This window comes from Eschrichtius robustus, chromosome 1, assembly GCF_028021215.1.
Source record: "Eschrichtius robustus isolate mEscRob2 chromosome 1, mEscRob2.pri, whole genome shotgun sequence".
Lineage (NCBI taxonomy): Eukaryota > Metazoa > Chordata > Mammalia > Artiodactyla > Eschrichtiidae > Eschrichtius > Eschrichtius robustus.
This window is the reverse complement of record NC_090824.1, coordinates 89,252,445-89,279,477: the sequence shown is the minus strand read 5'-3', so window position 1 is coordinate 89,279,477 and position 27,033 is coordinate 89,252,445. Positions and strand designations below refer to the sequence as shown.

The following is a 27,033-nucleotide window of genomic DNA, read 5'->3' as shown; positions in this document are numbered from 1 at the left end:
CTAAGTCTCAGCACTGTACTGAGCATGTTAAAAGCATTTTCTTATGCAGTCATTCAACAACCTGGTTTTACAGATGAGAAAATTGGAGCTTATAGAAGTTAAGTAACATGTCGCTTAAGTTTCCCCCAGGTGTTTTGAAGAATGATGAGGATTTGGGCTAGATTTCTAGGTCCTAAGCCAGAGGAGAAGGGCTTGCCAGGGCCTAGGCCCAGCATGAGCAAAGATGGGGGAGCTTTCATGAATTTTAAAATCCGTCTTCAAATAAGCAGATTTAAATTCTGTGTTTCCTCAGTTCTGTGCTGTACCATCTAACCATGTATTGGTAACTTTTTAGAATAAAAAGAAACTATTTTAAATGTGTTTTGTTTTACCGACCAGCAATAACACAGACACATCTTTGCCATCCCATGCCTTGGTCTTCATTCTAAGGCAGTGATCCTCAAACTTTACTGGGCATTACAGTTGTCTGAGGAGCTTATAAAATGCCGGTCACACTTCTCTACTTTGAAATGAAAGTGTCAGATGACAAGAGAGCAAACTCTTAAGTTTACTGAAGGACTGCATGCATAAATATTTCTAATATTATATTTTGAAGTTACTACATAGTTCATTTCCCTTGTGCCTAAAATACAATCTTTTCTATTCAGAATGATGACCAATCCTCAGTGGAAACCATATATCATTGCAGGCTTCAGTTTCATTCACCGTCCTATGCTTACTAAAGCCAAGATAATGTATAAATATGTTGTAGAGGCTTTGTAAACAACTCTCATTTAGCCAAAAATAAAATTAAATCTGTATACTCTAAAAAGTAATAATAAAGTAAAATAAAATGCAAGTCACCAAGCCCAGCCCCAGGGATTCTGACTCCATGGTTCTAGGGAGAGGCTAGGAGTCTAAATTTTAACAAATCCCATACTTGATTCTGATGCAAGACCAGGCTTTGAGAATCAGTGGTCTCTAGGTCCTTCTGAATAATTTTCCTTCAGCAGGCAAACTAAATAACATATCATTAAACTAGATCCTTTCTTTAAAATCAGCTGGAACAGGCTTCCCTGGGGGCGCGGTGGATAAGAATCTGCCTGCCAGTGCAGGGGACACAGGTTCGTTCCCTGGTCCGGGAAGATCCCACATGCCACGGAGCAGCTAAGCCCATGCGCCACAACTACCGAGCCTGCGCTCTAGAGCCCACGAGCCACAACTACTGAAGCCCACGCGCCTAGAGCCCATGCTCCGCAACAAGAGAAGCCACCGCAATGAGAAGCCCGTGCACCGCAATCATGAGTAGCCCCCGCTCGCCGCAACTAGAGAATGCCCACACGCAGCATCGAAGACCCAACGCAGCCAAAGATAAATAAATAAATAAATAAATAAATAATTTTTAAATTTAAAAAAAAAATCAGCTGACACTTTTTGATAGACAGATATTTGGTGCCTTTCTTATATCATGAAGATATAAGAATTGAGAAGACCTATTCAGCCTTAAAATGGAAGGAAATTCTGATTCATGCTATAACATGGATGAACCTTGAGGACATTATGTTAAGTGAAATCAACCAGTCACAAAAAGACAAGTACTGTATGATTCCACTTATATGACGTATTTAGGGTAGTCAAATTCATAAAGGCATAAAATAGAATAGTGGTTGCCAGGGGCTGGGGGAGGAGGGGATGGACACATTGTTTGGTGGGTACAGTTTCAGTTTGGGAAGATGAAAAGAGTTCTGGAGATGGATGATGGTGATAGTTGCACAACAATATGAATGCACTTAATGCCACTAAACTGTACACTTAAAAATGATAAAATAATAACAATAACAACAACTGTATGTGGGGAAAAAATTGAGCAGACCAACCTCTCCTGGCTTTGATAATTCTTTGCTTTCTTCTGAGACACTTGGTGACTTTTTTCACCTTTGTGTTGCCTAATGTGTAACAAGCAATCCTTTTTACACCTGCTTAATGCCAAACAAAACAGTTCTACTTCCCTATACTACTTAATCTTATTAAGCTTTCAACATTACTTTAAAACAGAAGAATACGGACATGCAGCCATTCCTCCCGAGATGAGTACTGGCTTCACTTATAGTAAACTTACATCTGGCAGTTCCGTTTACAGTAACTTTTTATTTCACTGAAGCATTAGAATGAAGTCTTTTTTAAAATAACTATTAGGAACCCAAATTTAAGTTAAAGTTTAAACACATGAGGTACTATTGAGGCCAACTGCTGAACCCAGGTGGCCCTTGGAGGAGGAGAGATGTGTCTGCATGGCTGGATTTGCACGGTGCACGCACATGGGGGAGGTGACAGCTATTGGAGTGGCAAGTTTCTTCTGGCACTGATGGTAAGAGCATCTAGAGTTCGGAAATATTCAAATGTGGGGATAGATTATTTACCAGTCGTGGTCCTTGGTAACAAACCAAAGAAGCTGATTCTGGCTAACTTAAGCAGAAAAGGAATTTTTCAGAAAATCAGGCTGTTCACAGAATTGATGGGAAAGTTGGAGAGCTGGGCTCAAAAACTAGGTTAGGAAACCACCATCACTGTCTAAACTCAGCCACCTCTGCCAGAAATAAATTCTCAGGTTCCCTGTGTCTTTGCATCATTCCCTCAAGATTCAACACCATCCTCTGGTAGGAGATGATTGTTTGATTCTAGATCACCTACCTGTACCCCAGCCTGCTAACGAGTGGGGCAAGAGTCTGTCTGCCACACCTTCAGCGTCTGTGGCCCCCGAGGGACCCTCCCACAACCCCCACCGGACGGGAAGGGCGTTCAGCAAAATACAACTCGTGTCCTCTCCAGTGTGCACTCTGGACACAGCCTTTTCTTTCATCTGTTTGTGAACCTTCGGTTACCAAGTGAGAGAGACTTTGGGTCGGAGAGATAAGTCGATCATCCCTATTGGAAAAGTAAATCCACAAGCAGGGCCCTCAGTGGGTGGTTGCAAAATGTCCTCCTGGTGCCCAGGGAACAGCACCATCTTTCATCTGCTGAGGATCTGCTACCCGGGATCTGGGCTCTCTGGCACACAAGTCAGCTTCAAATGACAGAACCTGTGTTACCTTAGGAGGAGGTTTGTTCTGGCCTCAGAGGGACAGAACTCGAGTGGAATCTTGACTCTGAATATTCACATACTACTCTGTGACCCGTTCAATAGGTCTTTGATTTTCCTCTGATCTAAACTGGCTGCTGACAGCAATGAAAATAAACTCTGGCCCACGTTCCGGGAACTACCTTTGTCCTCCTTGTCCCCGGTGGAGTCAGGGAGTGATGCAGAGAGAAAGAGAAGTGAAAAGCCTGAGCTGGCAGCATATGCACATGTGTGATGACATAAAGCCCCGCATCTGGGGGCTGTGGTTTCCTCTGGAGAGGAGGTTGAGGCTAGGGCTTGGGGAGGGGTGCACAGAGGGCTTGAGCATTTCTGAATGTTTTCTTTATTTAAATGTGTCTGAATCCAGTTTGCTTGTCCACCTACTCCCCTTACACCTGTTCTTCAATTCGTGGAAACTTTAGTCCATGGACCCCCTTTATTTCCGCCTAATAGCTCATTCTCCTTTAGACACTTTCCCATCTACCTTAGATGCCTCACTCCCTCCATCCCCAGAGTCAACCAGAATCCCAAAACTGGTGTAACTTATTTTTTTCTGTGCTGTAGTATATATCCATAGGCTGTTGAGCGGTGCTTTGTTTTTTCCATTGTAAGTGAATGTTATCAAACTGTACATGTCCTTTTGAAACTGATTTTTTTTAAATTATTTATTTATTTATTTATTTATTTATTTATTTATTTATTTATTTATTTATTTATTTATTTATGGCTGTGTTGGGTCTTCGTTTCTGTGCGAGGGCTTTCTCTAGTTGCGGCGAGCGGGGGCCACTCTTCATCACGGTGCGCGGGCCTCTCACTGTCGTGGGCTCTCTTGTTGCGGAGCACACGCTCCAGACGCGCAGGCTCAGTAGTTGTGGCTCACGGGCTCAGTTGCTCCGCGGCATGTGGGATCTTCCCAGACCCAGGCTCGAACCCGTGTCCCCTGCATTGGCAGGCAGATTCTCAACCACTGCGCCACCAGGGAAGCCCGGAACTGATTTTTTACTCACCAATTTGTGAGAGATTTGCCTGTGTTGACAAGTGAAGATCTAGTTCATTCGCACTGCTATGTGGTATTTTGTTATATAAATAAACTAGACTTCAATTTTTTCAAGTATGTGAAGCAAACAAGACCAAATGTCAAAATTTCTTAAAGGTACAAGGTGGGTATATCAGCATTCATCACATTATTCTCTAGACTGTTATATGTGTTTGGAAGTTTTCAAAATCTAAAAAAGAGGCAAGAGCACTAAAGTAGTGTCAGGAAGAATCCCATCTGGGTTCTGATTGGGCTGCACTGAGGCTCTGATTCCAGAGCTAATCAGGCTGAGAATAAAAATAAACCTGTGGAACTGGCCCCTCTTGTTTGCTTCTCGCGGGACTTGCCTCTCTGGAGAAATGCCTGAAAATCTTGACCACAAGCGCAGAGGAGTGTTGATTTAGCTGCATGATTTGGAGTGCGTTGGTACGTGGCCAAAGTGAACTAAACAGAATTGTCATGGGCCTAGTCGTTTTTAGAAAGAAATTGGCAAGAGACCGTTTCTTGGAATAGCTGTGAGACACAATTTTTTAAATATTTACAACATACTTAGGATATAAATAGTCCAAATGATAAATATAGGTCACAGTTTTGGCCAGGCCAACCTTTGATCTCCTTAACACTCTTAAAAACTTAAAGAGAAGGCGATTTCTCTTTTGTGGTACTTCCTGGACACCCCATGGGACTCCAAGTGGCCTCTAGGTTTTCTTCCTTCTCCAGCTCTGGAACTTTCAGAAAGGTGAGACTTTGACAGAAATTAAGAGCTTTTGACCCATGGCCTGCATTTTTACAGAGCCATTGATCAATTTTGCCATTGAGCCAAAAGACTGTACTAGGTGAAACAAGAGACTCCTGGGGGACTAAATGAAATTACATCTATGGAAGTAAGCATTGCCCAATCAAAGTGACCACGAGCCCCTCTATATCCCCTGTTTCATCCCATGGAAGGGCTCCCAGGGTCCCCAGCATTAATTCGATGCATCCAGCCCAGAGGGCCCCATTTGAAATGATTTTCAGGTCATGAGGCCTCCCCTGCCTCCAGCTTGGAGACGGGGTCTCTCCTCGGCAGCTGCTGGAGACCCAGGTGGTTCCGAGCCCTCCCGGCAAGTGTGTCCCCCGCAGCAGCCGCCTGCACTAATGTGCCCTTCCCTCCCCACAGGGTATGACTTCTGCCAGGTCCTGCAGTGGTTTGCTGAGCGGGTGGACAGGATCATCCTGCTTTTCGATGCGCACAAACTGGACATCTCAGATGAGTTCTCGGAGGCCATCAAGGCCTTCCGGGGCCAGGACGACAAGATCCGCGTGGTGCTGAACAAGGCTGACCAAGTGGACACGCAGCAGCTGATGCGCGTCTACGGGGCCCTCATGTGGTCCCTGGGCAAGGTCATCAACACTCCCGAGGTGCTGCGCGTCTACATCGGCTCCTTCTGGGCGCAGCCCCTGCAGAACACTGACAACCGCCGGCTCTTCGAGGCCGAGGCCCAGGACCTGTTCAGAGACATCCAGAGCCTTCCTCAGAAGGCGGCGGTGCGCAAACTCAATGATCTCATCAAGCGAGCGAGGCTGGCCAAGGTAAGCCGGAGACCCCCCGCAGCAGCCTCTGCAGGGGACCCTCCCCACACTCTCCTCTCTAAGGGAAAGTTTGAGGGAGGCTCCACTCCAGGAGCCTCGGGGGACAGGACGTGGAATGGGTTAGGAAGAGAGCCCCACGATCAGTATCCCTCTTTAGATTCTGGCTCCTAGCTCTGTGATCTTGGGCAAATGACTCAACCTTTCCAAACCTGTTTTCTAATCTGTAAAATGGAGCTAATAAGAGCACATCCCAGGGCGCTTGGGCGTGTTTAGTGCGACCTGGTTTGCAGAGTGCTTGGTGTAGTACGTGGCACACAGGGAGGAATCCGTGCCCTCACCACCTGGATGCTGCTGTTATGTTAGGATGGTGGGAACGTAACCGCTGAACCAGAGAGAGGTGGCGTCGATGGGACCAGTGGGGTGCCAAGATGCCACCACCTGTCACCCTATGCCTGAGGCATAGAGCCCCGTGTCACACGTAGACACAGAGGGGCCCCAGGAGGAAGGTTGGCTCAGCCCAGCCCACCAAGTGTGCCGGTTTGGGGGCGGGGGGCGCACCACATCCCCATTCCAGGCTGTGACTTCCGCTCCCTCACCTCGTGGCTGAGCCTTTCAGCAGCCCCCGGAATCTGTGCCCGACAGGGGTGGGCAGTAGTCTGCTGACCACCCTCAAGTAGTCGATTTTGTCATGTCTCTGAAGAGAGAGGAGGATGTGACTCCTCTAAGGAAAAGTATAGAAAAAAATGGTTCTTTGAAAACTATTTGTACATTTCATAAAATCATATTCCTCTACCGCTACAAGTGCCTCCAGAGTTTACCTAGTCCTGGTGATGATCAGAAGCACCCAGGAGCTTTAAGCAAAGAATCCCCAGGCCCTGCCCCAGAGCCTCTGATGCATTTGCGTGCGTGCGTATGTGCATGCGTGTGTGTGTGTGTGTGTGTGTGTGTGTGTGTGTGTGTGTGTGTGTGTGTAAAGCTCCCCACGTGATTCTGATGATCAGCCAAGTTTGGGAACCAGAGGTCTATCCTGACTCCCTAATTTTACAAGCACAAGGTAGGTTAAGTGATTTCTCCAGGGTTACCTAATCCATCAGTGACAAAGTTAGGACTGAAAGACAGCCCTCCTGCCTCTCAGTCTCGCCTTCTGCTTTGGCCCGTCCCTTCTGCTAGAACTGGTCCCCGGGCCTGCCTTTCCAAATCCACTGCTACCCTGGTCAGGAAGTGAGGTGGGCTCACTTCTCCTTCATCTGCTGGTGGCAGAGAACCCATGTCTCCTCCCACTTCCTCTTGCTGCACGGAGAGTGGCTTCTGCTGTGGCCTGGGGGCCCACGGGCCAGCCTCCTGGAGTCCACCATCACTTTGCCTCATTCAGTCGGCAGCTGCTCAGCGTCCCTGGGCCGGGGCTGGGCAACCTGGTCTGGGGGAGGAGGGGGCGCAGGACCCCCCCTTACAGAATGGGGAGCTGTGTGTGACCGGGGTGTGGACACTGTGCTCTGAGGAGGGGGCCTCGCCGGGGAGGGATGGGGAGCGGGGAGGGCTCCACGGAGGGTGACTTCCGGGCGGGTGACCAGCCGTCCAACCCCTCCTCATGGCTTGTCATCGCCGCCCTTATGCCAGCATGCTCACAGGGCAGCGTCCCGCCTGTGTCGAAAGAGACGCCTCCCTGGCTGCCCAGCCCCACCCGTAGTCCCTGGATCTGCTCTTTTCCTCTCTACTCGGCTCCCCACCCAGCGCGTGCTCATGCCCTCCTCCCAGGCGGCCCAGCTAATCTGCAGTCACCTGTGCTCCCGTGAGTCACTGTTGTTTTAACTTTTCTTCTCAGTACCATCTGCTTCCTTCCCGAACTACAGCCACATTTGTTCCAGTTCTGCAAGGCTTGTAAATCCACTGATTTGCAACTCTCCTGAAATGATTTCCCTCCCCTGCTCATCCCGGGCCCGATGCTCGGTGGCAGGAAGTCCGTTTTTGCCCATTTAGTGACGCCCGTCCCCACCACCCCGGCGTGTGGTCTTTCTCTCCTCCAGCTGATACAGCTGGACTTAACCTTCAGTGTACGTAGTACCCAACGTGATCTTATAACCAAGGCGGGTAAATGACGTCATAGCCTTTGCAGATTTCAAGATCTTTTAAACTATTTTTAAATGCCCATGGACGTTTTTGTTTGTTTGTTTGTTTGTTTTTTTAATTTTCCTACTCTTTTTTTTTTTTTAATTTATTTATTTATGGCTGTGTTGGGTCTTCATTTCTGTGTGAGGGCTTTCTCTAGTTGTGGCAAGTGGGGGCCACTCTTCATCGCGGTGCGCGGGCCTTTCACTGTCGTGGCCTCTCTTGTTGCGGAGCACAGGCTCCAGATGCGCAGGCTCAGTAGTTGTGGCTCACGGGCCTAGTTGCTCCGTGGCATGTGGGATCTTCCCAGACCAGGGCTCGAACCCGTGTCTCCTGCATTAGCAGGCAGATTCTCAACCACTGCGCCACCAGGGAAGCCCCCCATGGACGTTTTTAGTTTACCAGTCGTTGCTGAGGGCCTAGTGACTGAAGACGCAGCTGTCGTTAGTCATATAAATAAATAAAGAGCAGAGAGCTCACTGGGGGTGCCAAGCACATGGGACTTCGCGGCCATCCTTGGGTGTTGGGCCCTGTGAAGGGGCCAGCATGGCCTGGGTTTAGAGAGGCACAGAATGCTGCTGTGTACTGACACCGGGAATAATGAAAGCCCTTGTGTAGAGGCGGGGGGCAGGGGCAGGGGGCGGTCAACTTGCTGAGCTTACTTCCAGGAAAAAAGCTTGTCTTTTTTTTCCTAAGAATAGTATCTGGCTTGTTCCTTTTCATAAAGGAAAATGTTTGAAGTACGGATGTTTCCAGCCTGAGCTTCTCAGTGCCAGTGTGTTCCTGGGGCAGCACCACACTGCAAAAGGGGGCAGGAAACAGTCTTGGGCGGAGAAGAAGCCGAACTCAGCACAGTGGCCTTGGCCACTAACCAATGCCATCCACTTTATACACCATCTGCAGTTTTATGTTCCATTTGTGAACTTGTTGCCGAAATGGACAAGGAGTCACCTGAGTTCTTCTCTTTGCAGTGTTTCTATTTCATAAAAAATGCTCTTTGGTTTTGGTATATTAATCTTCATCTCTCTTGATCCAGTTTTCCTTTTGTAAGCCAGTCCTTCCTGAGGGTCTGATCCTGTCAATAAGTGCACAAAGTTGGGCATTCTCTCCATTTCTCACAAAAGGGAACTGAAGCTCAAAAAGGTGACATAACTTGCCCAAGGCTCCCCAGCCTGAAGTTACAAAATATAGATTCAAACTCCAGTGGGCCTGACTCCCTGGTCCGGAAGGCATTCACCTGAAATCCAGAGTGGACAACATCTGGTTGCTCCTTATTACACCCTTGCTTTCTGCATTAATCTGTCATTCTGTTTATTCTATAAAATTATCCATCCACGTAAACCCTACTGTAAGTTTAGAGGTTTGTCGAGCTGTCATTTTGAAAGCATGCAAAGGATAAGTTTTCAGATGTCACCTGACAGGTGACAGATCTGAGTTGGGGTATGGAGTGTGTCTATTTATAGACCACCATAATTAGGTAGAATTTGTGGCCCATGCAGAAATAAAGCCAGAAATGCGTTGTTAATGTCCTGCCGTGTTCTGCAGTAGTCAAACTTGAGGTATCATAAAGATGACATTTTTTTTTTTAATTTATTTATTTATTTTTCGCTGCGTTGGGTCTTCATTGCTGTGTGCGGGCTTTCTCTAGTTGCAGTGAGCAGGGGCTACTCTTCGTTGCGGTGCACAGGCTTTTTATTGCAGTGGCTTCTCTTGTTGCAGAACACGGGCTCTAGGCACGCAGGCTTCAGTAGTTGTGGCACGAGGGCTCAGTAGTTGTGGCTCGCGGGCTCTAGAGCGCAGGCTCAGTAGTTGTGGCGCACGGGCTTAGTTGTTCCGTGGCATGTGGGATCTTCCCAGACCAGGGCTCGAACCTGTGTCCCCTGCATTGGCAGGCGGATTCTTAACCACTGAGCCACCAGGGAAGCCCAAGATGACATTTTAATAATATGAAAAATGGCACTCTTACTAAAGATCTCTTGAAACTTAATGATTTCCCTGCTTTTTCTATTTATATTTTTTTCCCGACTGTCTATTTCAAAGAACAGGAAACCTTTAGAGTGGGTTTTTTGGTTAGCCTCAAAGATTATATCTTATGATATCCGTAGACATCCTTCTTTGAAGGATGTCACAATCTAAGATGCCAGTCAAGTTTCATTTCATGATTTTTTAGAGTAACCTACTTGGGGAAAGCCCAAAGTAAGTTTAGAAAATAAGAATTTAGTTTTATTCAGCTATAATTAAAATAGCCAAGTTAAAGAAATAAGGTTCACACTCCAAATCATAGTAGTTTATGGGATAAGTGCACAAAGGTAAATAGCGAGGCAAGTTTACTGTAGGACCCCACCCTTTATAAGCATGCTGCCCAAGGATAGGAAAGGCTCCCACCCACTTGGAAACCTTTATTCAGTAAAAAATGAGTCACCATTTGAGGAAGGAACAACTAAAAATGAGAAAGAAAAGGAGAGGTCAGTGATTTGGGGGGTTTACTATAGTGCTGTGCAATTTAGTTTCATCTTCAAAGTGTGTTCTCCTCTTAGTCACGTGTCGCGTGCAGGGGCAGCTTTCTGGTCTGTCTGCACCGCCTATTCCATCTGGGGAGGAGTTAGACATTTTGAAATTCACCACATGGACCCAGGCTAAGTTATGTAAAAATCATTCTACAATGGCTGATGACTATCCCTTTGATGCTTAGTCCTCCAGGGGGCATTTAAAAATAGCTCAGTTGGCAGCCCCAATCTACTGGGGGTGTGTCAGTACTTGTGTCCACCCAGGGGAGCCTGTCTCTTTGAAGGCCAACATCAGATGACTGGGTAGACCCCCTCACATGCCCTTTAAGGCTCTTCAGAATCATATGTGCTGTTGGTGCCAGCTTTGATTTCAACAGAATAACAAACCTCCAAGTGGGAGCCAATCAGCTGCATCTTGAAGCCTCACACTCTTACTACCCCATGGGTTCATCTTCTGGGTCTTTAGTTTAGGAACTGATATTTTTATATCATAATAAACCCAATTTTAAAATGTGCTGACCCCCAGGGACTTCCCTGGTGGCGCAGTGGTTAAGAGTCTGCCTGCCAATGCAGGGGACACGGGTTCGAGCCCTGGTCTGGGAAGATGCCACATGCCGCGGAGCAACTGAGCCCGTGAGCCACAACTACTGAGCCTGCGTGCCACAACTACTGAAGCCTGCACACCTAGAGCCCGTGCTCCGCAACAAGAGAAGCCCCCACTCACCACAACTAGATGAAGCCTGTGCGCAGCAACAAAGACCCAACGCAGCCATAAATAAATAAATAAACAAACAAATATATATATATATATATATATATATATAAATATATATATATATATATATATATAAATGTGCTGATCCCCAGAGGTTAAATGTTCTATGCACGTTTCCAGCTGAGCCTGCAAAGATGCAGATCTCCATCAGGTCATATTAAACCTGGGCAACTCTAAGGTTGCCCAGTGCAGAACAATGTATCCCAGCCTGACTTCCCCCACACGGCTCCCCAGTATCCAAATTCCATGGGCATTTCCATTCCTATTGTCCATGAGCACCTCAAGCTTCCAGCACTTGCTGCTGGGGGTTGCCCTCCAAGCCCACAGTGGAAATACTCAGTATTACTCTGTGTACATGCTTCTCAGCCTTGGATATGCAAACACTTGTCACTGGACACAGTTAATGAGATTGTGGCAGAGTGTAGATGTGAGCTATAAATCCCTGTTCATTTAAAGGGGAGTACATCTTTTTCTGCTCATTGAGTTACTAGCCCAGAAAAAAATTGACATTTTGAGCCATTTGACTTACCCTTGGTCATCACCATTTGATGAGTTAGGGCTTTTCTAGTTTTATATAAGGGAAAGAGCGAATTGAACAAGACAACAATGTTCAAACGTTCCCCAGGGTTCAGTGTCATTCAGTTGTGAATGAAGAACTTGGAACCCAAATTCATCATGTTCTATTTAAATATATAGAGTTTATTCATTATTCAATAAGGACTAAATAGCCACAAGCCTCCTCTGGCATTACTACCCCTCCAGCTATAGGTCTTTGGCCATTAGTCAATGACAACATTTCTAGTCCCCTTTCTAGAGGACAAAGTGCATTCAAATACGTGCTCTCTCTCTATTCTCATAACCACAGCCCTGTGAGGTAAGGGCTGTAATCCCCAGGTTGTGGGTGAGCAAGCCGAGGCTGGGGAGGAGATAGCTTGCCCAGGGTTGCTCAGCCAGCGCGTGGGCAGCGGTGGCAACGCCTGACCCGGCCTTCAAACACGCAGTCCCATCCTGCCCACCTCCTCTTTCTCCCCATCTTCTCCTTCCTGTTCCTCTTCCTCTCGATTAATTTTCTCTTATTATAAAGAACAAAAGATCAGACTGTTTCTACCTCCTTCCCTGGACCATCGCCGGATCTGGCCCCGGGTCCTGCGTTTGTTTGGAGACACATCTTTGACACATAAGGGCAGACATGAGCTTTTCAAGTTGACTGGGGATTTCAGCCACCCTGGCTGCCCCTTGTTTACCAAGAGTCCTTAGAAAATCACAAGGCGCCGTCCCGCTAGAAGATTGCAGTCTTTACCCACATTCTGCGTGGTGTTCGCAGTGTGTGTGTGCCATAACATCCATTTTTTATGTATGGGGAGGGAAGAGTACATGACCTTTCCAAAGCTTCCCTGTGAGTTAGGAACAATCAGAAGCCAAACCTCAAAGTTGTTCCATAGGACATAGTTCAGTTTGAATTCCAGATTTCAGCAGCTTCAGTACCATTTTTAGTTCATACCCACAAAAAGCAGTTAATTCTATAAGATAGGGAATGAGGCAGTAAGATAGTTAAATGCTAGTGCCAGCTTGGCATCTCCTAACTAGTTGCGTGACCTTGAGTAAGTCATATGAATTTCCTGGAACCAGGAATTCAATCAGATATAGGGAGCCCCTTCCAGATTTAATACTCTGTGATTCTAAGGATTATAATTTACCTTGTAACGTGATAAGCTTCTTAAAGGCAGGGCCCATGCATAGAATCTGACCCTGGGTTATTGTCTTAGGATGCCCAGGGAAGAGCAGGAGGGGGCGGCCATGCAGAGGCAGTACAACAGGGGACTTCCACGAAACAGGCCAGTAGTTGAGGCTGAGAGCAGCCTGCAGCATGAGCAGGTCACCTGAGGGTCATGACTCAGGTAGAGACAGGCAGGTGGGAGGAGGAGGGAGTTGAGGCCTGGCACAGGAACCGCCCCAGTTATGTCAGGGCCCTGGAGGCCTGGCGTCCAAGGTTGGCCCATTATCCAGCAGCCTCAGTCATCAGCAGTGAGCACCATGAGGGCAGGGATGAGGGAGCAGGTGCCAGGTGATGCGTGGAGGACTGTGGCACGGGCACATCACCTGCAGCCCAGCCCAGGGAAAGCAGGCCCCTGGGGACCAGGCAGTGTTCAAGAGCAGGGTGCCATTCCCAGGGGAGCTAGGGGCTGGGTGGGGAGTCAGCCTTACCTGTGCAGGGGCCTGGCAGTTCCGAGGTACCACACTGATAGGTGGGGAGGGGGCTTGGGGAGCTCTGCAGTGGCCTGGCAGCTGCCCCAGACCTGGGCTCTGGGAAGGGGTCTTGGAAAGACGCCCTCGTGGATGGGAAGCTGAGCAGGTAGTGGGACTTCCTGCTTCAGCTGCGATGGGCTCCAGAGCAGAGCAGGCCAGAGCACGGAAGAGAGAGGTGTCCACAGGCCCAGTCCAGAAGATCCAGGAGGGCCGAGGCCAAGGAAATGATGCAAGGACAGCTGGTGACAGCTGGTTCTCCCCGATGGAATATGGCGGCCCCTCCAAGGCCTTCGGACCTACACAGGGCCGTCCCCAGCCCCATCCAAACCAAGCCAGGCATTCACTAATCAAGGCAAGGAAATTACCAGTCTTACTAGCTTTACCACTTATTCATCATATCCTCAGGAATGCAGTTAAAGCCCATCGTTCTAAATAAAAGGATTCCCAAACCTTGGATTTCTCTGGTTATCTTAAAGAATCGTGTAAATATTTTAAGCTGTTTTAATTTGAAAAGTAAATAAGTTTACTATTCACTTTGTTATAAAGCAGAAACTAACACACCATTGTAAAGCAATTATACTCCAATAAAGATGTTTAAAAATAAATAAATAAATAAGTTTACTAGTGACAGGAAGGTTTAGAAGCATCTCCCCCAACCTATACTTGTAGCAATAGTCAGGCAGCTCAGTGTGTGCTTATGTTAACATGACCTTTATGTAGATGGAGAAGTTAGCGTTGTCTGGTCCGAGCCTGTCAGCATTTGCATTATGCACTTATTTTAGTGTTTAAATCTTAGCAAAATGTTTTTGGCTGTGCCCAGTGTATGTCCATACACAGAGGCCCTCAGTTGAGCCATGGGATGTTTCTGCTTACCCCCTTTATTCAATTTCCATTCTTCCACAAGATTGTAGTAGACGTCTGCTTTCTTTAATAGCTACACAGTCATTTTCTTTTTGTAATCACTGCCCTGTTTTTCACCTTTTCTTATTTTAGTTATTTTCTTGACTTCTAAATTACTCTGTAGAATTCTAGATATACAAAGAGAACTTTTTTTTTAAACATCTTTATTGCTTTACAATGTTTTGTTAGTTTCTGCTGTACAAAGAGAACTTTTGTAATGAGCGTTTCTTAACATCCTAAAGTTGGAAATCAGTAGAAGGGTGGAAATGTTAGGGAAGAAAGTGACGCAAGCCAAGTAGAGCCATCCCAGCAGGATTCACCACCCTTCGGGTAACAGTAGCCAGGCCTGCTACCCCTGAGTGACCAAGGTTTCTGGGGCTCCCTGCTCATGTACCAGGGATCCCTCTCTCAGACGGAGCTTCTGCTGTCTGGCCTGGCCCTAGGCAGCTGGTCTTGTGCAGAAATGACTTCAGTGATCTTGGGGCCTAAACTGTCCACGGGGAGGTTATGGGCATTCTCATCTCACTGTTCACCGGGCACAGATTTCCATGCAGATCAGCCATTTCCATCAGCCTCCAGCTTCATTTGCTGGTGCTCCCGTGCACTGGCCCTGGTGAAACTTTCTCTTAGGTCTTCTGAGGTTATTCACCAGAACCAAGGTCTTTCCCACTCAGGTGCCCCCATACCTTTCCCCCAGGTCCTTGCCCTCCTCCTGTCCTGAGCACCATGACTTTGCGGGGATGCCTGTTATGTGCTATGATGCATGTAAGATGCCATCTTGTTTGTCCTTCTCTGGTGCACTTCTAAATGGCCCGTCCTCACTGACATATACCCCTTCAGGTACATGCCTACATCATCAGCCACCTGAAGAAGGAGATGCCAAGTGTATTTGGAAAAGAAAACAAGAAGAGAGAGCTTATCAGCAGGTTGCCAGAAATCTACACTCAGCTGCAGCGAGAATACCAGATTTCTTCAGGGGACTTCCCCGAGGTCAAGGCAATGCAGGTACCAAGGCCCATCACAGTGTCACCAGTGGGGGTGGAGGGGCACTGCCACCTTGTCCGGCTGGTTGCTGGGTACACATTTGGGTTTCATGGTTTAGAATGGAGGGGAACACGGTCAATTCGTCTTCCTAGTAATACATGATAATAGGCTCCTGTGAATAAAGCAGAAATTGCTTGCTTCCTGAAACATTTAAACAAAAAGGGAGACATTTCAAGAAGTAAATTAAGCTCACCTGAAGAAAATCCTGTGAACAGCTCCCTTAGGCTGCGTTCAAGGTTGTTTTGACACGGAAGTGACACCTGTTTTTCAGAATCCCAGAACCTTAAGGGAATTAGAGCTGAGAGTGACCTTGGAGGTCACTTCCAGGGGCCTCCTGAAGCCGGCCCTCCCATGCGCTGCCCTGCGCTGTGGGATTACGCGCTCGGGCAGCACTGCTGCTGCTGCGGGCTCAGTCGGAGGCCGTGGCGGGCTGTGGCCACGGCGGGAGTTCACTAGACACAGCGGGCTGTGCTTACTGAAGAGTGTGCTTAAAGGTCAGCTTCGGGCAGCCTTTGGCCTAATTTCAGAGTCTCCCTGAGATGTGTCTGGGCAGCCCCAGGTGACCCCGGGTGGGTGCTGCCACCCTGGCCTGACCCGTGTGTCCACCTCCCCGCCGTGGTGTTAGGTGACCGTTGATTTCTATGCTGACCATGTCCTCCCGAGCGAGGCCGCCTCACCTGGCTCCTCAGAGAGCCTGACCGACCATCTCCTTGTCCAGTGCGAGGCCCCGTCTGCCCTGGAGGCCACAGTCCTCTCTGGAAAGCAGGCAACACAACTCAGATGCCTGCGGCCACCAGCCAAAAGTAACTCAAACAAGTGAGGCAGGCGGGCCACGCCAAAGGAAACTGGGGTGCCCCCTCCGACCACCTCTTGTTTTCTCACATTTGGTAGAGATGTGGGTCCTGAGAAACATGTCTCTACCAGGAAGAAAACAATTCTGCAAGTGCAGTGAGTGAGAACTTGCGGGGTGCACGGTGGGGGCAGATTGGGGAGCGTGTGCCCTGCCCCCCTCGGTGGGGAGGCCCCATCCTGCCCAGTGGTCACTGCCCCGTGGGAGTGCAGGCCTGGATATTTCACAAGAAGCTGGAGATCTGGATTTGTATGTAAAGTCCCCTGGTTTTCAAATTTTGGCTCAGAATTTCAAAGAATCTACATGGGCCAAAGAGAGTGTACTGGCTGCACCCTGGAGACTCTGGGCCTGTGAGCTGCCAGCCCGCCTGGGATGGGGATGGGGGTGGGGGTGGGTTTGGAGGGGAGGGTCAGGGAGGAGGAAGGGCAAGCACAGACGCAAGATCAGGCCGCAGGAGGGGAAGCATTGATCCTAAGGGGTTTGTTAATGTAAACTCTGTATATAAAGTACACACTGAAATAGGAGTGGGTTACACTTACTGCTGTGATGCCTGGGATCAGGGTGAATGCATCTGGTATATACGATCTAGTCAAATATGATTTAGTCGGCTTAAAAAAATACATAGAAACACTTTTTTTTTAGAAGTAAAGTTGATATTCCTGTACTCAGAGGATGAATTGGATTTTTCTCTGGTCACAAGATGGCTAATTTGAGGGCTCCTGGGGCCTCTTCCTGAGCAGGTTCTGCTTTCACACCCTTGGGTTATGCCCTGCACCCCGTGACCAAACTGAAGGACAACTGTTTCCTGGCATCCTTCAGATACTTTGGAAGGGAAATTGGTTTCCTGACTGAAATGAAAGCTGTGAGTAAATACACAGTGCTCACGATGGCCTGATGGGACGTCTGTGGCTCATTGGCCTCCCTTGATGCCCGACCCACAAGTTGCGGCTCCCGAGACCTGAAGTCTCCCTGACAGGCCTCCCCTGCCCGTCTCCGGGGAGCTCCTGAACGGAGGGAGCAAACTCTGTGACCAGAGCTACTCCTGACCATGCTAGCCTGGGCCTGGCCGGTCAGAGGGCATCCAGGCCTCTCAGAGCTGGTCACAGGGGCAGTCCCTCACCTCAGGTCTCGGGAGCAGCCTTGGCCCATGTAGCCGGGCAGTACAGGAAGGGCCTGAACCTTCACTGGGAACCCTGTGGTTAGGCGCCGCACCAGGCACCTTGGCCCCTTCATTGGACTCCTGGGTGCCCTGAGACTGGGAACAGGAGTCCTACCTGACGGGTGTCTACCATCAACACAGTCCTACCATCATCTGTGTTCATTTATGCATTCACCTAAGAATAGTAATTAAGTCTACTATGGCCAGGCACTGTTCTAGGCCCCTGGAATAAATCATTGAACAAACAGCAAAAATAAAAATCCTTGCCTCTACAGAGGTCCATTCTGGGTTACAGGCTTTGCTGCTATGACTGTAACTGGCAGTGACGTTTTGGCAGCAAAGCCCTTTGTTGGGACATGTGCTCCTTGTTACAGCGTAAGTTTCTCTGTGCTTTGGTATAATTAATTTACTCAGTGTCTTATTTAGTGTCTCCCGTAGAAGGCTGTAATTCCATGAAGCCAGTGACCCATGTCCTGTTCTTGGCCATATCCCCAGCCCCTGGGGTGTAGCAGGCACTCAGTGAATACGTGTTGAGTAGCTTAATTCATAAGTTAGTGTATGTTTATGTCGTAGCAGGCTCTAGGGTAATGAGTTTCTCAGACCCTGACCTAGGGCTGACTCCCACAGGGCTTATAGACCAGTGGTTTCTGGAGCAAACCCCTGGAAGCTGGCTGAGGATTCTTCCTTGGGAAGCCGGCCAGGCCCTGATCATACCACCCGAGTCCTTTCAGGGAATCCCCAGGGAGCAAGGCAGGCCTGGAGCCCAGAGGGTGTGCTTACTACTTCAAGCTAGTTTGCTGTCACCCAGGAAGCTCTGGGGGTTCCTGGTGTGGGTCAAGGCCTCCATCATCCCTGAGTCTGTTGAACATCTGACATCTTCCCCAGCACAGGCATTCAGCCTTACTGTGTCTGGCATAGCGGCAGGGGCAGAAGCTTGGAGATGACTTGATTATGATCTTTGCACATCCCAGGATCTCACGGAGAGCTCACCAGGGCCGGCTTTAAGTCTCTACTCTCCAAGCTGGTCAGGGTGACTCTTCACCGTAGCAAAGAGCCAGTTGTATTTTGCAGGCTTTTGCCTGGTGCTGGGGGAGGCCCATGACCTGCTGGTGCATCTGCCTGTGTCAGCCCTACACCACTGGGGAGGGAATCTGCTTTGCTGCGCTGACGTGTCCGTGCTGCAGAATGAGGGGACACTAGCAAGGCTGCCTTGATTGCTGACGCAGTCGTCCTCCTTGGAGAACTAGGCCGCCACAGCTGAGGAGCTGGCAACATTTCAACAGCAGAGGGCGGCAGAGCCATCCGCATCCGCTCAGACCCTCCCAGTGGATTCAAAAACAGCTTCTGGTACAGGCTGGGAGTGAGCAGGCAAGGGAGGGCCCAGAAGAGGCTAGGCTGGGATTGACCTTTGTCTCTTGGGGGGGAATTCCAGGATCCCGGGCTTGGTGGCTTTGATGGATACAGTTGTTGATGGGTAACTCTTTAAATTCTCCAGTGTGTGTTCATCCCAATAAAAAGTTTTGGAGTCACGCTGGTGGAGGGCAGGGATGGTGTGGTTTAACTTGGACCCCACCCCCCCGGCCAGGGCTGGGCAGGCGGGCGCCACACGGATGAGAGTGTAGGGCTTCCTTCCTATGTGCCCTCTGGGGCGGGAACGGCTGCTGCCGCTGCTTCCTGCCCACCCCTGCAAATATGTGGCCGTTTCCCCCTGGCCAGTTTTCCAGAGGTTTGCAGTCTGAATCCATGTCCCCCTGCAGGCGGGTGGAAAGTTTGGGTGGGCACCGCCCTCATTTGTCCACTTGGCTGGACACAGAGGCTCTGTGTGTGCCCAGAGCTCAGGCTCATTCATGAGGAAAGAGGGTAGGTGTTCATGCACCCAGGGGAATCCAGACTTGTTTACCCCAGCAGCACTGGGATTTTTGTGTGGGCTGCCTGCTCTCCTCCTCCTGGGCTTTCTCTTCTCAGTTCCCTTGGCTGACCGAGGTTCCGGCAGCAGGACCCCAAAGTGTTAGCAGCATTGTTTGGTGCTGATGTTGGGATGACGTGCAGGTGACTGTGGTCTGTCAGTGAGGATGGAGGACATGAAAACTGGAATGTACCTTAGAAACCAGGCCTGTGCTACCCCACCACTCTGAGCTGAGCTCAGGCCGAGTGCTAGGTGGCAGCCCAGGCCAGCCTGCTTTGACAGCCACAGAGTTGGCTACTGAGAAGAGTGGTGGGGGCACCTCTCCAAGATATGTCAGGCTGTTTTGCTTTCCGCTGTGTCCTCTCCACCATCTAAAGCTCAGGGCTCCACTTCAGAATAACAGCCTAGAATGTCTGCCCTGCCAGCACACCCTAGGGACCACAATTTTGATTCTCCATTGGAAACGACCTGAATTTCCAATTACGTGGACAGGGTAAATGAGGAAAGGCCCAGCTATACAGTTCAATATCATGTAGTTATTGAGAATAAGTTTATTTATCTATTTTATATATATTAATGTGTATCTGTTAACCATCCTCCTAATTTATCCCTCTCCCTTCTTCCCCTTTGGTAATCATAAGTTTGTTTTCTGTATCTTGAGTCTGTTTCTGTTTTGCAATTAAGTTCATTTGTATTATTTTTTAGGTTCCACAAATAAGTGATATCATATGGTATTTGTCTTTCTCTGTCTGACTTACTTCATTTAGTATAATAATCTCGAGGTCCATCCATGTTGCTGCCAATAGCAATATTTCATTCCTTTCTGTGGCTGAGTAACAGGTTTTTACTGTGTAGCACAGGGAACGATATCATATCTTGTAATAACCTATAATGGAAAAGAAACTGAAAAAGTATATGTATATATACACCATTGTAAAGCAGTTATACTCCAATAAAGATGTCGAAAAAAAGTATATGTATATATAAAACCAAATCACTTTATATTTATATAAAACTGAATCAATGTGCTGTATACCTGAAACTAACACAATATTGTAAATCAACCATACTTCAATTTAAAAATTAAATCAAATTTTAAAAAATTTTTAAAGGTTATGTAAAAATTGATATCATGGGAAGCTGTGATACATTATTTCTTTAAAATGCAGGTTGTTACATAGTGTGATCTTATTTCAGTTAAAGAGTGTGTGTGTGCACGTGTGTGTGTATGTTTGTAAAAATGGCTATAAACGTATGCCCAAAAATGTTAGCAAAAGTCATTGCTGGGTGATGGTATTATAAGTGATTTAAGATTTTTATTTTTTTTTATTTTTTATTTTATTTTATTTTTTATTTTTTTTTTAATATTTTACCTTTTTTTTTTTTAATTTTACACTTTATTTATTTATTTATTTATTTTTGGCTGTGTTGGGTCTTTGTTTCTGTGCAAGGGCTTTCTCTAGTTGTGGCGAGTGGGGGCCACTCTTCATCGCGGTGCGCGGGCCTCTCACTATCGCGGCCTCTCTTGTTGCAGAGCACAGGCTCCAGACGCACGCAGGCTCAGTAGTTGTGGCTCACGGGCTTAGTTGCTCTGCGGTATGTGGGATCTTCCCAGACCAGGGCTCGAACCCGTGTCCCCTGCATTGGCAGGCAGATTCTCAACCACTGCGCCACCAGTGAAGCCCCAAGATTTTTATTTTTGTTTACTAGTTTTTTCCCCAACTTTTTACAAGCAAAGTGTAATATTTATGGTAGCACAAAGTTTTGTTTTTTCTTAACTCCCTGTCCCATTACCTCTGTCCAGAACAGTGAGGTCTGAGGGGAATGTGAAAGCTGTTTCCCTTGAGAGCTTCCCTGTCTCATCTCCAGAAAACTGCGCACCTGGCTGTCCCCTCTCTGGCCCTCTAGGATTGTCCAAACAGAAATACTTCATGTAGAGTCCGTATAAAAACTGCCATACCTGGAATTCTCTGCGTTTGTTTGGCAAGACTACTATTGAAGACATTTTCACTAGATCTTTGAGGCCCCTTATAAAATTCCCTAAGTGACTTCTACAGTTCAGGGCCAGAGAAGGTTTGTCTTTCTTGTGATGAACAGGTGGTTTCTCCCCTCCGACAACGAGGTGTGACCCCACCGGCTCCCCAGCCAGGGCAGCTGAGGAGTGTAGCTTTTCTCAGCCTTCATTATCTGATGTGATGATTCCCCTCCTCTTCCTTTCAATTACTTGGCTTTTCCCTTTGTTAATGACTTTCTTCTATTTCATGTTATCATTGTTTCACTGTAAACTAAGTCAAGCCCTTTTTGAAATATAAGCTCCCTGAAGGCAGAGACTGTGGCTTTTCATATTTATATCCCAGAACAGGGCCTGGCACATAACAAATGGTCAGTAAATGTTGGATGGATGGATGGAAGGAAGAAAGGGTAACCAAGGCAGGAAGGACTATTTCTACAGAGCCATCCACAGAGCCTCTGTGGCATCTACAGCTGGCTCCCATCCTGGCCAGGCAATTGCCGTGTCCCCTAGGGCCGTCTGCAAACCCTGTGCTCTGTCTGCTCCTCCCAGCTCTCCTGGGAGATGCAGCCGAGACCTGCCCTGACCATGCTAGTACTACTCAGCGCTATTGGCTGCATTTATACTTGCCCTTCCCATCCCTACTCCTCTCTCTCTTTCCAGTTTCAACTTGTACCTATTTGTACCCTAAACTACATTTTTTTAACTGATCAACATCATCTTTAAATAATCATTTTACCTAAATAAGTTCTACTGACAGCTCTGTCGCAGCTTCATGTTACAGCACAAAGAGGCTAGTCGAGCGGCAGGAGGCATGGGCTCTGGTCTTGACTCCGCCAGGACACCCCTTGTGCTCTCTGTAAAATGGGGTTATTAATACCTGCCCTTCCTGACTCCCAGCATTGTTGTGAAAATCAACTGAAGTATGTAAGGTATGTAACATACTTTAAAAGATAAAATAGTAGATCTCTAGAGTGCTTTTTTAAAAAAAGACAGGGTGAAGGAATTTTGTCTCAAAGCCCTAGGGGATCACCGTCCCTCATGCCACTGCCAGCCCAGATTAGCTACCGTAGGAAAATGTTGCATCTCATGCATCTTGTCTCTTGTTCCAAAAGCTACTCCTATGTCTGGTGGGTTCGGATGTGGGGACCCCACCAAAGAGAGAGAGCTCTGGACAGCCCAGAGCATGAGCTGCCTGCTTTAAGGGAGCATTCGTCCCCTCCAGCCATCCCTCTCCTCATTTGCTTCCTGCAGGGAGGACGCTAACCAAATCTGTGGCTTCTCCTTTTCCAGGAACAGCTTGAGAACTATGACTTCACCAAATTCCACTCGCTGAAGCCCAAGCTGATCGAGGCCGTGGACAACATGCTGAGCAACAGGATCTCGTCCCTGATGAGCCTCATCAGCCAGGAGGAGACGAGCATGCCCACGCAGCTGGTGCAGGGCGGTGCCTTCGACGGCACGGCCGAGGGCCCCTTCAACCAGGGCTACGGGGAGGGCGCCAAGGAGGGCGCCGATGAGGAGGAGTGGGTTGTGGCCAAAGACAAGCCTGTCTACGATGAGCTCTTCTACACTCTGTCGCCCATCAACGGCAAGATATCGGGCGTCAACGCCAAGAAGGAGATGGTGACCTCCAAGCTGCCCAACAGCGTCCTGGGCAAGATCTGGAAGCTGGCCGACTGTGACTGCGACGGCATGCTGGACGAGGAGGAGTTCGCACTGGCCAAGCACCTCATCAAGATCAAGCTCGATGGCTACGAGCTGCCCAACAGCCTGCCCCTGCACCTCGTGCCGCCCTCCCACAGGAAATCCTTGCCGAAGGCCGACTGAGGGGCAGGCTGCACACAGGGAGGGCGGTGTGGGGCTAGAATCGGGGGGCCTGGGCCGGAGGCCCACGCTGCCACTGACTCACTGAGCGACCCTGGGCGAGTCACTGCCCTCTCTGTGCCTCGGTTTCCCCATCTGTAGAATGGGGAGGGCAGACACTGGACACTAGATGAGATCCTTTCACCTTAAAATTCCCAGAGTTTCTATTAAAATATTGGTGGGAGGGGGTGGATACGGGGATGGAAGGGTTGAGAAGAAAGGGAAATCGTCCAAGGAGTCCTCCAAAGCCTGGAGAAGCCCAGATGTGGAATCCCAGGAGCCACGGGGTGTCAGCTGGGGGCTCTGCTGGGCTTCACTGGACTGTCCATCATTTTGAAACTGGCTGTCCCTCAGAGGGCACCGGGAAGCAGCAAAGACGAGCTTATTTATTTTGCCTCTTGCTCTATTTGGAGTGAAAAAAAAAAAAAAAAAAACACCTGAGAAGATTTCTGTTCTCTCCAAACTGTCTACCAAAGAGAAGACTGCCGCCCCAGCTTTGAGAGGAGGACGCACCGTGTCTGCATGTCCCCGTCCCTTCTGTAGGCCCGCAGAGCCCGCGGCCAGGCCACAGGGAGCATCCATCCCAGCACCTGCTGGCCGGCCCTCCCAGGGCTCCCCCAGCCTTGGAGCCTTCCCAGCAAAGTTGTATTTGGTTAGAAATTTGGAACTCACAACCTTTATTAACCCCTGGCAAGAGTTCTAGTATTCATTTCAAGTCACGTTGAAATCTGAAGATTAGCTTTACTTGTCTGGCAATAGGTTGTAGCAAAGTTTATCATACTTAAACTAGAGTAAGAAAAGAGGTGGTTCTCCCCAGTCGTCAGTTAGCATGGTTACACGTCCTCAAGGCTCCTTGGTCAATGGCAGGATTTAAATCCAGAAAAAACATGGCTTGGTGCGGGCAGTGTCCTGGCCCTGTGGCCACAGAGGGGATGGGGGGCCAGCCCAAGCTGGCTGTCAGATAGAAGAGGTCAGTCTACTAGCGTTAGACACTATTTTTTTTTTTTTTTTGTAGACACTATTTTTATAAAAAATAGGCATTTTTATTATGACTAGTTTTTAAAATATAGTTTCTATATAAAGGATAAAGGCCTTTATACAGAAACAAGATGCAATCTTTCATATAAAGCCTTTTCTTCAGAAGACTGTGTGGTTCATACCATGAATGCCTCACGAGGTAGGATTTGGGCCCTTACCTGTACATCAGCTCCTGATGTTCCCTCCCTGGGTGCCCTGTGTGAACCTCTCTGGACCACTTGCCCAAATGCCTGTGTCCAGTGGAGATCACCCTCCCAACTATGTGGGCTCCAGCTGGGGGATGCAGGTGCCTTTCACCATTATTTATGCAATAAGAGAGATATGATATTTCATCACTATTGTGATGGCTGCATAGCCTGGGACCCTGCCGGCACCAAAAATGAATGAAATCCAAACAGTCACACCTAAGTCTTCCAAAAAACTCATTTGTTTTTTTTTTTCTGGTGTCACTTGCGACATCAGGGGCAGAACAGCAGACTTAAGAAAATGTTTATTTTAGAGAAGCATTTATCCAGATGCCAGCCCTCACACTCCCTAGCTTACTTTCTACATAATTTAGCTTTAAGAGAAATAAATACATAACATGGTTTTAGTCTTAATGAGTACTTTTAAATTAATTAGACACATAGAAAAGAGACATTTGTAATCCCAGTACTGTAATCTGAGCAGATAGTTCTGTGAATGCACGAGGACCACACAGGCATGCAAGCACAGTGGATCCAGCAGAGGGCAAGATTGAGAGAGGAGGAGAGAGAGTTCATTTGTCCAAAGGTATAGAGATGCTGAGGTTAGATGATTTCCATTCACAATCATCTTGCTTCTTTAACTCTGCTCAGTTGTCATATATAAAGATAAATATATACACGTATGTCACAAGAGTATGTATTTTGGCCACTTGTTAATGTGTAGATATGTACCTATGGCCAAGTTTTGTCTATATGTGGATGTAGAGGAATACTGTTTCAGAGGAGCCGCAGAGGAGGTTTCTGGTTCTACGTGGATGGAAACACCTCACGGGTGATCCCCACCCCACCCGCCATGACCTCTGGTGAGAGAACATCTGGCAGCTGAATGCTGAGAAAAAAGGAAGCAAGAGGAAGTCACATGTCCATTTTTCTCAATATCGTCTCTTAAAACCTGAAGTCACCCATCGTAAATAGTCGATTGGAAAGAAAAACACTGGAAGACGTTAGGGATGGCGGCCAAGCGAGGACCCATATCGTCCCAGGACCCACACAGAGTTCCTTGAGTCTGTGTCCAAAACACCCGTTATCCCCTGACCCCATGCAGCAGGGCCGGGAACACGGAGCCCTTGGGATCTGGGCACCTTGACCGACCGTATTGTCCTCCCTGCACCACCCCACTGTCCAAGTACCCCCTCCGCAAAGTGCTCACGGATGGGGCAGGGGACGTGGAAGTAGATAAACTCCAGAACTCTAAAACTATCTTCATGCTCTCCATGATTTCACAGAAGAAAACCTAAGAATCTTGAATCTATTTTCTGTACAGCACACGGTATCGCACAACACACACCTCTGCAGTCTTGAGTTTAGGGGAAAAAAAATGAAAACTTCTGCCTACTTCTCCCGAAGTCGACTTCCAAACTGTGAGCCTGCTGGTGAGGCCCTCCTGAACCCGTCTGTACAGAAGCGTTGCACTGAGACCTGCCGAGACCCCCCAGCTCTGCGGCCACACGCTGATGTCCAACCCGCTTGGCGTCCTACGTGGATTCTTTCCTCATCACACACACTTGGATGACCCGGGTTGGGGCTGCTCTTCTGTGGGGAGGGCCAGGCATTCAGTCGGCTTTCACTTCTCCAGGGCTGGAGTGGCTTCTCCGGAACGCTTGTCATCATGCAGCAATAATGCCTGGATTGGGGGCTGTGACTCCTCCCACGGAGCTGTGGGCCTTAAGGAGTTGGATTCTTATTCCATCTCATGGGACTGATGTCCAGGTGGGTCAGAGAGCATGTGAGGAGAACCCAAATGCCTCGTGCTCTCCCCCAACCGCTGCCCGCCTTACAAGACCGCAGGAGAGGCTTCAGCAGAGCCCTGGCCCCACTGCCCCGACCACGGTACTTTGCTATGTCTGCTGGGTCTCGGGGAGCCGCCCCTGCACCACACTGGGAATGTCTTGTACTGGAGCCTGCCGCCTAGGATGGGGTTTAACCACCAGAGTCATGGCCTGACAGCCACCACCAGAACCTTCCCGCTTTATGGCTACACTCCTCCTTGATGCTCAGAACAATACCCTGGACAGATTGCCTTGGAGATAAGGAAAGCATTTAAGGAGGCACTGGTTATTTCCTCCATGGAATGTGGCAGAGAAATAACTTTCTTAGGACAGATAACCACTGAGTTTTTCCAGGTAAACACGGGCAGAATCTAAGAGTGTACCAGGCGACGTGTCAATTAGCCAATGCAATTAATACACAATGCTTCTGTTTTTTTGTAATCTTGTTTAGAAATGTCAAAAAAAGACACCGTCTACTGATCAATAAACTTCTGAAAAAAATCACTACTTTTTTCCCATTGGCTCTGGTTTTTCAGTTGACTGTGTGCCAGCTGTCTCGGGAATAAAGCAGGGATCCCTTGGATCCCTTCTGAAACGAGGCAGAGGAGTTAAGGGGAGGGTGTGCCCCTTTGCACGCCATCCCCGTGACCCCTGACTCTTCCTGCATCTTCTCTGGGTGGTAGACTCGGGCTTCCTCAGCAGGAAAGCAGTTCCATCCACTGTGGGCAGAGACCAGGTCTGGGACCAGGCCCCAAGGGAGGCTCACACCCCAGCTGAGAGTGACTGGAAACCAAGAATGGAGGGGACCATGGAGGAGATCCTTCTGAGGCTGAGGACAGGGCATCACTGAGCACTCACAGGAGACGGCATCTGTCCGGTGCTGAGGCAGGCCCGAGCACCTGAGG

At 48.4% G+C, this 27,033-nt stretch overlaps 1 protein-coding gene across 1 annotated transcript in view; it reads left to right on the top strand.

Annotated features, from left to right (window-relative positions):
- The window catches only part of EHD4 (EH domain containing 4), a 92,472-nt gene extending 65,840 nt beyond the window's left edge, over positions 1 to 26,632 (top strand). The window contains exons 4-6 of the mRNA XM_068549893.1: positions 5,293 to 5,705; positions 15,081 to 15,245; positions 22,504 to 26,632. Of these exons, the coding sequence (XP_068405994.1) occupies positions 5,293 to 5,705; positions 15,081 to 15,245; positions 22,504 to 23,040 (1,115 nt within the window). The 3' untranslated portion in view covers positions 23,041 to 26,632. The remainder of the gene's footprint in view (positions 1 to 5,292; positions 5,706 to 15,080; positions 15,246 to 22,503) is intronic.
- The last annotated feature ends 401 nt before the right edge of the window (positions 26,633 to 27,033 follow it).